The following is a 12099-nucleotide window of genomic DNA, read 5'->3' as shown; positions in this document are numbered from 1 at the left end:
CCTGAGTAATTGAACTGAGGGTCTTTAAAGGGACAATGAGGAGTTTTTCCAGCGGCAGAACAAAAAATTCTGTGACAATAAAAAAGTCTCATATTAATGTGGATGAATCTACGTTACCACTTGTTAATGGGCCTATTTTCGATAAATGTATCGTTTTGTCTATCTATCTATCGTTATTTTGTTATTACAGTATTAGTGGTGGCGGAAATGCTGGGCGAGCCGACCAGCGTTTCTTTACTTTCGGTTTCGTGGCGAGTCATGAGAATAACGCCGTTTATGGTCGGAACTACGACGGTATGTGATCGTCTTCGAACCTCTGACTTTAATTCTTGATGAATGAAAACATGAGTCTGTCTAGTGACGGTCAAAGAATTTTACGGTGCGCGCGGAGGCTCATAAATGTAGTGTGAAAACGCTTCGCTTTTCCAAAACTCCTCGTTGTCCCTTTAAAAAAAAAAAAAAAAATGAAATAAATACATTTTAAAAAGCAGCAGCGTCTTTCAGAGGGAGTTTTTTTTTGATAATAGTGGTGGTCCAGCTCATTATTGCTGCTGACTGCAGGTCAGAGTTTGGCTTCTTTTTAATTTACCTTCACATCACCGCTGCTCAGCCTCCCCTCCTGTCCCTCTCTCTGCACTTTCATTACTCTCCCTCCCTCACCTCCCTCCTTTTTTATTTATCTATCTATTTATATGTCGCTGCTGCTCCTCCCCCCTCCTCCTCCCCCCTGCTGCGACTGCCTCCCTTCTGCCCTTTCCCCTCGGCCTCGGCGCTGTGGCCATTACTGTACGCAGGGGTTCACTTCCTCCACAGAGAGCCGGGTCACGAAGGTCGGCCGGGAGGTTGTGGAGCTGCAGTGTGTTACAGCACGCACACACACTTACACACACACACACACATACATACAGGAGTGCCAAGAGTATAGTGGACATAAACGCACACACACACATATACGCGCACGTTGTTGTTTATTTACACACATTGAAACGTGAAAAATGTCACTAAAGGCCACGGTGGCGGGCGTGATAGTGCAGCCCAGAACCCCGAGGGCGTCGGCACATCCCATGGTCACCAGGGAGTCAAACTCATCAGCAATTAATTAAAGATTCATCCAACTTTTTTTTGCTTTGGCAAAGAGAGGGTGGGTGGTGGGGGGGGAGAGTGGGGGGGTTTCCACTAGTTCATTATCAGTGAAGCTGTTGAGGCGCGCGGCCACAGGGAGTTTAAACAGTGATACGGCTGAAAATTACCACTTCTTCTGCTTCTTGTTTTAAAAAAAAAGAGTTTGAGAGTTTCCCATATTATAATTTATAACGACAAACACAGAAGAGATGATTTGGAAAGATAATGTAGGAACCAGTAATTAGCTGTGTGTGTGTGTGTGTGTGTGTGTCTGTGTGTGTGTAGTTTCTCCACAACACTGTCACCTCAACACTGTTTATAACAGCGTTGGCAGAAAATAATAATAAGAAAAACACAAACAGGCAACTTTTCTTTTTTTTAAAGTATAATTATTGTTCTAAATAACACAACAGGTTTCCTATGTATCGTGTTTTATCTGGTTGAGGTCATTTTTCACATTTTTCATATTTTATACAGTATTGATAACACAATACATTAGTAATCATTATTCAACACTCACATCTGTGAGTTATAAACACAGTATTAAAGGTTTAATAAACTCATCTCTCATGTGTTTATTGTTTGAATTTAATACTTGTTAAGTGATGGATTTATCATTTATAAATCAAGTGTTATATCAATGACAAACCAGTTATTTACTGTAGGAGACGTCAGTTATTTGTAAGATGATTCGAGCTGCACTGACACAGACAATGAGTTAGACATGAGTGAGTTCATAGATGTTTTATTATTGATGGGCTTATTAAACATTTATAACTGTGTTTATATATTACAGACTGGTTAACATCATTGTAGGAAGAACGCTAAATGACGAATCAGATATTTAATAAGGCTTAAAGGGACAACGAGGAGTTTTGGAAAGCAAAGTGTTTTCATATTACATTTACCATGAGCCTCCGCGCGCACGGTGAAATTCTTGGACCGGCGCAAGGCAGACGTCTTGCCAAGAATGTTTTCATTCATCAACAATGAAAGTCAGAGGTTCAAAGACGATCAGATACCGTCGTAGTTCCAACCATTAACGGCGATTCGGCGGCGTTATTCCCATGACCCGCCGGGGAGCTTCCGCGAAACCGAAAGTAGAGAAACGCTGGTCGGCTCGCCCAGCATTTCCACCATTAGATTATAATAACAAAATAACGATAGAGACCAAACGATATATTTATCGAAAATGGAGCCATTAACAAGTGGGTAACGTAGATTCATCCACATTAATGAGAGAAAAAAAAAACTAAATACAAACTCCTTGTTGTCCCTTTAACTGATGCTGAATTGTGTGGAGTTATAACTAATATGTTTTGAATAATCCTCATCTATAAAAAAATAAAAGTTTGTTCATATCACCAAAAAATAAAAACTCAAACAGACACAGTACAAGTTCCTCTGTTTATAAAACATGAGTCATTTTAACATTAGTCACTTTCAGTCCTTTAGACAAAGAGAAAACATTGGTGGATAAGAGGCAACTGAAAATATGGATTAATATAAAGTAAATTATAGGATGTATTTACTGTGAAGTGGGAGTCGTGAAGCTCAGAGGGGCTGAGTGAGGAATGATTAACTGATTAATTAATAAAAAAGAAAAACATCAGCTGTTATCTATTGTTGCTTGTTTCTCACTTTCCTCAGACGAGCTGTGAAGTTTTTACGTCCTCTGAACTTTATAAGAACAACGATTAAAACGACGCCACATGATATGACGATGACATGATGATATTTAACTGTGACTCGTCATATTCACACATATTCACACTCATGATATTTGAATGTCGTCTTTCCACTTCCATGATGTTTTCTCTCGACCTCTGAGGTTAAGTATTTAAAAATATAAAGTAAATAACAGCTCTGCCAGCTGGTGTGACGAATCCCCACTGTCTCCACACACACACACACTGACTCATACATAATCCCAAACTGTTTTATTTATTTATTTGTGAACTGATGTATCTGTGTGTGTTTTCCTTCAGTCATGCTGCTGACGTGATGGAGACGTCGGGCTGGAAGTCCATGGTGCTGTCCCACCCTCACCTGGTGGCCGAGGCCTACCACTCCCTGGCCTCGGCCCACGGCCCCTTCCTGGGCCCCCCGAGGAAACGCCTCAAACCGTCCTAGTGATTCACATGCAGCTCTGCAGTCCTCCTGACCCTGCTGAGTCCTCCTGTAGCAGCGACCTCACTGCTGCTCCTCCTCCTCCTCCTCCTCCTCCTCCTCTCACTCCTGCAGCTTCCTGAGACTGAAACCCAGGACTTGGCTTCTGGTGCCACAGAGGAGGTACTACACTGCAAAAACTCAAAATCTTACCAAGAGTATTTGTCTCATTTCTAGTCAAAAATATAGCCTGACAAGCCAGACTATATCATTAACATGTATAATCTGGCAACGACCGGTAGACCTCGGCTCAATCCAGGGGGCGGGATGAAGGCTGTCTTTCAAACTAAATAGGGTAGCACTACGACCAATCAGAGCAAAGAGCAGGATGACGTCGGTAGATTAAACTTTTCCCATATCCCGTCGGCAAACACCAAATACATCCTTCTTCGAAATGAATGACTTCAGTGTTCAGTTTCTTGCTCAACTTTTAAAGAAAATGACAAGTTTAATTCTTTCAACGTTGATGCCAACGCCGATTCTAACGATTCCATTTGCCAAAGCCATGTTGTCATTTTTTTCACCGTCGCAAGTATGTCGTCATTGTGTTAAGCCCGCCCAACGACTCTCTAAACAGATAGAGCGCTGTGATTGGTGAACACAAACGGTGTTCGAGACTCAAAAAGTTCCTATGGCTCGTTTCTAGACCCACCTACGGAGCAAATATATTTGCTGCCGCTAGGGTGCAGCTAGATTTCTAGGCTAGTCAAAAATGTAATTTCTAGTCAAAACAAGTCTCATTATACTTAAAATAAGACTCATCACATAAAAAGTAGCTTATTTTTAGACACTTTTTGTATGTCTTTCAAGCATATTTTCACTTAAAATAATCTGATAGTGGAGCAAGTTTTTCTTTCTTATTATAAGCACAAAAAACCTGCTTTCGCTGGCTGATTTTTCTACTTATTTCAAGTGAAAATTTGTTTGAAACAAGTGAAAACAAGTACATTTTTAGGTGATGAGTCTTATGTAAGTGGAAAGAGATTAGTTTTGACTAGAAATGAGACATTTTGACAAGAAATAAGACAAATATTCTTGGACAGATTTTGAGTTTTTGCAGTGCAGAGCAGAGACTGGTGCCACAGAGGAGGTACTACTACTACTGTACCACCACAGGGGGAGGGGTGAAATCTATAAACTCTGAACCTTCTGGATATTTTATGGATTTCCAGCTGAAAGCCTCACGTGTTCCTGATCTCCTCCGCGGAGACGCTCGAACCTGGAACCTCGTTCTGCGACACAGAAAATGATCTTCTGGCTTGAAACAGAAATGTCACAGCTTAAGTCTCTGTACTGTAAATACGATGTGATGTCATCATGGTCTTGTAGAGCGTTACAGCCCACGACGACGACAACGACGAGCTCGCACGAGGACGAGCGAAGAGGAATCAACCAACGTGTTTGTACAAAGTGATATTTTTCTAGAACATGAACTCAAAGTTTTTTAATGAACAATGATGACGACAAAGATGAACACGTTTTAATGTTCTCTGGTTCTGTGTCGGGACGGGCAGACACTGTGTGGTGCAACAGCTGATTGTCTTATTTTGCACTTGAAGCAGCTCCATGGTCTGATTCTTTGTCATCATGAGTTTTATGCACTGTTGTAAACTGAAGTACAGACCGACCGTGCAGAGCATTTTGTCAGACGGCGTTCTGTCCGTTCGGTCTGAGCGATTAAATCAAATACTATCAATATCGCAATATTACAGCAATAAGTGCAATATACAAACTACAGCAGCTGCAGGTTCTTCTTAAAGAAAAAATGTGTCACAACAAATCATGAAGGAAACATTTGTTTGATTGTTTCAGTCATTTTGGGATATTTTTATTCATTGAAATTAATGAAATGCAATAATTCACTCTCCCTACGGTGGCCCTGAGAGCTCAACACACCGCAACTTGAAAAAAAAGCACATGCAAAGATACAAACATGCTGCAAATTCAGAAAATAACACAACACGATTCACATGTTATTGATCATATGTACTGTTAGCTTAGCATTAGCCTGTAGCCTGGTCCGTCGCTTTACCCCTGGAAACATTTGATGAAGTTGCAGCTCGTTCATGTCTTTGCATGTGTTTCCTTCTGTTTGTTGTTCAGTGTGTTGACCTCTCCGGGCCACCGTAGTTCTCATCATTATCACAGTATCTGCACAAACACCAACAGTGTCTCTCTCTCTCTCACGTTGGATCGTCTCCTACATTTAGTGTCTTGTCCTCTCAGTTGTTCTTCACAGTGTCGATATAAAACTCATGAGTTTGATTACAACATCTACACACAGTGTCTGCCCTGAACGTACTGAAGAAAGTTTTTTTATTCACCTGTCAATCACAGAACATTCCTGACGACTGAAAACATGTGTTGTCTGTCCCTGAACCTGTAAAATACAGATGTTTTGAAATTCCTCCGGCCTCGACGCTTTTATGCTTTTCATCCTTCATGTCTTCATTAATCCTCCTTAATTATGCAGTTTGGGTCAGTTTTTGCAGCAAACTCATTAATTCACGGCCTCTTTCATAATAATAACGCGTTTTCATTTTCCAGATAAAATCTTGTCTTTGTGATCAAAGTGCGATGCCTTTCGGCTCACGAGTCCTGTGTGGTCCTCACGGCCTCAGAGAGCACACAGGTTGTAATCACTTCTGTGAGACTTGGACCTTTTTTTTTTTTCTGGTGGACAGTATTTTAACAGGGATTTGTCAGTGTTGACCAAAGTGGAGGCCTAGTGGGCTTTAAAGCAGCTCATTCCTGAGCCCTGCAAATCGCTGCTCATCAAACAGTCAGCCCCCGGCCGCCCGTCTACAGGGATATTCAGCCCGCGTCCCCGACGAGGGGAAGACCATTATTCTTGATGCAGGGAGGATTCTGTAGCTTCACGTCGGAGCATGTAGAGCATTAATAGACCGTCCACTGTGGAGAGCTGGACAGGTGATGGACCTCAGACACTGCTGCTGCTGCTTTAAACAAGACTGATGAGACTGAGAGGAAACGGTGAAGTCGCTGGAAAACTATTTCCACTAACACATGATTCTTTATGATATATAAAAATACTTACATACTGATATTATAGCTGCTTTAAAATATCAAAAAGAAAGTGAATCTCAACCATCACTAACTTTACAGGTGAATAATGTCATTCCAGATCTTAATTAATGAACACAATGTATTATATAAGTTACCAATTCTTCAATTACTAGGTAGCTACTTAACAAACCTGAGGAAAATAATGTAATAGACTAACAAATCTTAACAAAAATATACCAAATTTTTCACTAATTAGCTTCAGACAGAGAAAAGGCGTAATAAAGTGATGCAGAATAAAGGAGTGAGGTTTGATGCTGATCTCACAACTAAGTAAACAGCAGCTAATGCTAACAGTGGTGCAATGCCGGTAAAAGTGTAACTCCTTACAACTTATGGTTGGCCCACCAGTAGAGGAGTCATTCTGGTATCCTTCCAAATCCATTAGTACTACACTGGCTATAATCATCATAATCTGTTACAAAACAACTCACTCGACAATAATAAACTTGTAAACTGCACGGTATGCTGCATTCAAGACAACTTGGAAGTAGCCAAGAAGTCGGAATTTGGAAATTTCCGACTTCCAACATCATAGTGGTCAGTCACGCTACAGGTTTAACTCAGAGGAGAAAGAACATGGATGCCCAAAAGAAGTTTAACATATTGTGGCTGATTGCTCATTGCTGAACATGAAAAATGTATGAAGCAGCAGCAACGATGAAGTACCGCCATGTTTCGTTGCTGTCGCTGGCGTCAAGTCGGACAATCGGGACTCTGAGATTACACCTGAATTTCCGACTTGTAATTTCCGAGTTTGATGCCGTTCAATTCATTTTTCATGAGTTGTCTTGAACGCAGCCTCAACCTGTGTCATACAGAAGTCAGACATAGAACCAATAGTGTGATGAAGCTGCTCAGAGACCTGCTTTAATTTGTTCACTGTATTTTGTCAGTGCATTGTTTGTGCTGCGTGTGTGTGTGTGTGTGTGTGTGTGTGTGTCTTTAATGAACTGCCAACGACAGCCAGTCCATGTTGATGGACTATAAAGTGGTGTTCCTCCGTGCACACTAAAATATGATCACATTACAGAGCAGTGTGATAAGTCCAGTATCACACACACACACACACTTGTGTTAACGGGCATATTTGTAGATATTTATAGTGGAGACTAAACCTTCTGCCAAATGAGACCGAGGGACGGTTACAAGACTTTTCCAAACTTTTTGCACATTAAACTTAGATCTGATAAATCATTAAATGAAAATATTTATCTGATGCAAGAATTCAGATGAAACTGACTCCTAACCCTAACCCTACTGTATGTTAAAAATGTTGAATTTGAACTAATTTTTTATCTCAAATAGTGTAAAATTCTTAAACTATGCATTGCTTTTTCAATATTGATTTATTTCATAATAACAATAATATTAATCAAAGAACAGAGGTTTGTTTAGCACAGAGCTCAGACTTGCTAAACCTAACGCAACAAAAAGAGCAGGTAGATATATTATTAAACCATAAGAGGCAAATTAAATTGTTTTTTTTAAATGTATTTATTATTGCATCTGCACTGCTATAGGAGAAAATTATAGCCACATGTTTTGGCGACCTTGGTACAAACATCCTCACATTTTTGTAACACTCACTGTGATGCATGGCAACATAGAGAGCGTAAGAGCTGCAGAGACGCAAGTAAGTTTTGATTTTCGACAAATTGTATTCGACAGTATCACAAAAATACAGCTGATGAAGAAACCACTTGTTGAATAATGAGAAAAATACGACTTGTTGCATCTGCTCCCAGTCGTCTCCACATATATCAGGTTATTACATAGGAGTTAATTTGGACAACACAGTTACACATGTAAGATAATATCACACTGAGCTTCATGGACGCAGCTCCTGTAGAATCAAAATCCACCACCAGAGAGAGGAGAGATAGAAAGAACTCAAGCCGGGGGGGTTTGACGGCTCATCCTTTTTCTAATGCTCGATAACCCTCAAATAAACCTCTCTGCCAATATTTCAAAGTTTGAGATTTTCCCAGTAAAGGTCAAGGTGTGTTCACATGATGTGTGCGACTGAAGAAGTGCGAACACGGCAGGCATATGGTGCTCGCCTCGCCGAGTGGGCACGCATGTCAGCACAATGCTCCTTTTTTTAGGACTGTCCCTGAGAGAAGAAGAGGAGGAGGAGGAGGAGGGGAAGGCTTTGTTAACTGAAGTCGCCGGGCCTGTCTGTCGCTGTGACCCTTTTCATGTGAGCTGCAATTTGAGGCAGCACCAGGTTGTAATTTTTTTTTTTCCGTGTCTTTGATAGTCAGCTTGTGTAGCAGCTTGCAGCCAACACTTGGTATCTCTGCAAAGACGTCTGTGTGTGTCTGTGTTTGTGTCTGTGTTTGTGTTTGTGTGTCTCCTCTGGCTTCAGATGAGACAGGCAGGGGGAGATAGATGGAGCGATGCATGTGGAGAGGCGTCCTCAGTTGTTATGCATGGTGTATGGGCCTGTCACCCCCCTCCTCCTCCTCCCTCGTGCCTCCTCCTCGCCTCCCCATCATTCACTCCTCCTTTTATGGGAGCAAGGAGAGCGAGGTGTGGCAGGTCAGTGCTGTGGAGGCCCCATGACGAGCTCTAGCTGCGTCTGTGTCGGCCCGTCGTCACTAAGGAGGAGGAGGAGGAGGAAGAAGAAGAGGAGCCAGCCGGAGATTGATGCCTGCTGGTCTGCACTGCCGGGCAAGAGGAGGAGGAGGAGGAGGAGGAGGAGGAGGAGGGGGGACGAAGGACAGAGGAGAGAGATAGAAGTGGGAGTTTAGAGTTCGGGGGCTTGAAATTTAAAACCGCGGCTATTTTGGTGTCATTGCCACCCACCGACTCGGCTCTATGAATATAAATATGGGAGTAATTTCACTTGAATGTCCTAAGGAAACTCACCGCCGCTATGACCATTAACTGGTATTTTGAGTTTGCACTTTCCAACAACTCTGAGGCTGCCAACACACACACACACACACATAGAGAAATTGAGTTTTTTCTGTCTATTTCTATTTTCACTTAAATCACAAATCAGCCTCTTCCTCCTAACGAGGCTCACTTTAAAAATTAGGAAAAGATGCAACTGATGCCTTATTAATGCTCAGATGAGTTAATATTTCATAGATCAATGTAAGACATTAGTAAGAACAACTGCTGGGTTGCCAGGTTGTGAAATTATTCACCGCATGGCCTCCAGATATAATCTCCTGTGTGTGGTGTGTTTGCCTCAAAGCACTGGGACTAAAACCCACATGTTCGTTAGCTGTTTTCAGTCACGAGGGGGCAGCACAACAAACTGTCAACACAACAAGTTATTATGTAAACTTGTTGACATACAACAAACATGCAGCAACAATTAGCGTTGTGGCCATAGGCTAATATGACTCCAGTATTCCGGTGTTAGCACTGTTTTGGTCTCCACGCCTCTAATGTCTGTCTCACTGGTTCAACAAACATATGGTCACATAATTCTTTATAATATATAAAAATACACATTATTATGTTGCATTTAATATCATAAAACCAAATATAGGCCTATCACCGTCAGACTGGCTGGAATGTGCAAGAACTCGCTAGTTAGCATGCTAACCCTAGGAAGGCCTATATGGAGCAATAGCATTAATAGCAAATTAAATTAAATTAAATTTCACTAATAATGGTAAATAATTCCTTTATTCATCAGAACTTTTTGCGTTGCCAGGTTGTGAAAAATCACAGGGTTGATGTAACTTTTTCAGAAATTCATCATGAACCGGGTTAACTGCCTTTGTTTAGGCTATCTGCTCAGAAAAAACTGTCAAGCATTTCTAGGCTAGCATCTTAACTAATTAGCCTATACTAAACTAATGTTTATTCTGTTTTCATTTGATGTGTTTGACCACTAGAGGGCAGAACAACAAACTGTTAACACAACCAGTTTTTATGCCTATGTACTTGGCCAACATGTAGCAAGATTAGCATTTAGCATCAGTAGGCCTATTCCTTTGCACTCATAAGCGTCCATTATTCTGGTGGTCTCCACCTCACAAGTGACGTCTCGCTAGTTAGCATGCTAACTAAAGAAAAAACTCTGTGCAACTAAAAGAAGGACGTTTTCTACATTGTGAGATAGCAATATCAAAACTTCCAAAAATAAAAATAAATCCTTTTCTGATCAGAACTTCTGGGTTGCCAGGTTGTGAAAAATCACTAAATAGGCCTATCTTTCAAGGTTTTGGCAAACATTTAGGCAGGCATCTTAAGTGACGTCTGGCTAACAATTGTAAACTTGGATTGACTAAACTAACCGGGATCAGCCCTTATTTATTTTTACTTAGGCCTACTAAAACCCATATTTTTGTATTCAAGTCATTTGGAAACAATAATTACTGTAGCCTAAGTCGTTAGTAACATGTTGTAGCCTAAGTCTCCATGTGTAGCCGGCGGTGCTGGATGCAGCCTGAGTGTATTATAACCTCTGAGAGGAGATATGTGAGCAGTATACTGTACATCCCTCATGATAACCTGAGTAATCCACTCAGATGATATCATCTGTGACAGGTGAGGGGAGCTCAGGCCTTGGGGCGGAGAAGTGGAAGGATGAAGTGACAGGGGTAATGGATGGATAGAGGGATGAAGAGTGATCGGGTGTCATACAGGTGGGGATCGGGCCAGACAGATAGCGAACGAAGGAGCGATGGAGGATGGATGGCCGGAGCACCTCAGACATTGACAGCGTTGAGAGATTTGTCTTCTTTGTACTCCATTTGTCTTGTTTCTCCTTCTCCACTGTGTCCGAGCCAGTTACATCTCATAAAACTATTTACTCTGACAATGCAGCAGCAGCAGGAGGAAGAAAAGGAAGAAAAGGAGAGCTGGTGGAGGAGGAGGAGGAGGTGGAAGTGTCACTGTGGTATAGTATATCTGCATGGGAATGTTTGGGAGGGTGGAGGAGTCTTTCATTGTGCGAGAGGATTGTTTTAAGGATTAGTCGACATGCACAAACAAACTGCAATCCACAATTAACTGTTTGCTAATAACACCGGATGTAGAAATTAGAGGGGAAAAAGAAGCAGACGTGGGAGCTGAGTCGCACACACACACACACACACACACACACACATATGCATAGACACAATTACCGGTACACACATATATATGAGCTGCTAATTGCTTTGTGTGCACCAATCTGTCCTGTGAATGTGCCGGTTGCAATATTGCGGTGCTGTGGGTGTTTGCCCAGCTCATAACCGCAGACCAATGTGGCGGAGACAAGCTCATATATTAAGATAACCCCGAAACGGAATGGAATTGTATTTCCCCGGCGGTTCAAACGACTTCTGTGGTTGTAAACTGATAGTGGATGAGATTTGGCTTTAATGAAGCAAGACTTATTGTGCACAGTGCAACAGAGGGAAGGTGCACCGGGGTGTATGTGTTTCATTATTCCTGTTAGAGTGTGTGTGTGTGTGTGTGTGTGTGTGCAGTTTGAATGTGTGCATGTGTCCATTTTTTTTTTTTTTCCCACCCACCACCCTCCTCTTTAACAAGCAGGCGCCGTTATCTGCCGCTGCATGTTTGCTCGGATGTTATTGTATCACTATTTTTCTTGCTCTTGAGGTTGGAGTGTGTCTGAGGCCCCCTGATTTATTTTCCCTGAAATAATCAAGTGAAAGGTTTTTATTTTGTACTTGTCCCCGGTGTAATCTTTCTCAAGGTTGTGCTATGTGTGTGTATGTGTATGTGCGTGTGTGTATCTTCATCTGTTTA

The 12099-nt window shown here is 41.7% G+C and overlaps 1 protein-coding gene across 1 annotated transcript in view; it reads left to right on the top strand.

The window, feature by feature from the left end:
* spop (speckle type BTB/POZ protein) overlaps positions 1-3414 on the top strand; it is a 146008-nt gene extending 142594 nt beyond the window's left edge. The window contains exon 11 of the mRNA XM_085783411.1: positions 3111-3414. Coding sequence (XP_085639537.1) covers positions 3111-3255 — 145 coding nt within the window. The 3' untranslated portion in view covers positions 3256-3414. The remainder of the gene's footprint in view (positions 1-3110) is intronic.
* The last annotated feature ends 8685 nt before the right edge of the window (positions 3415-12099 follow it).

The sequence above is a fragment of the Trachurus japonicus genome, chromosome 8 (genome assembly GCF_045865225.1).
Source record: "Trachurus japonicus isolate A0001 chromosome 8, Traja_1.0".
In the NCBI taxonomy this organism is placed as follows: domain Eukaryota; kingdom Metazoa; phylum Chordata; class Actinopteri; order Carangiformes; family Carangidae; genus Trachurus; species Trachurus japonicus.
The sequence above is the reverse complement of the archived record's forward strand: the minus strand, read 5'-3'. Positions and strand labels throughout refer to the sequence as shown.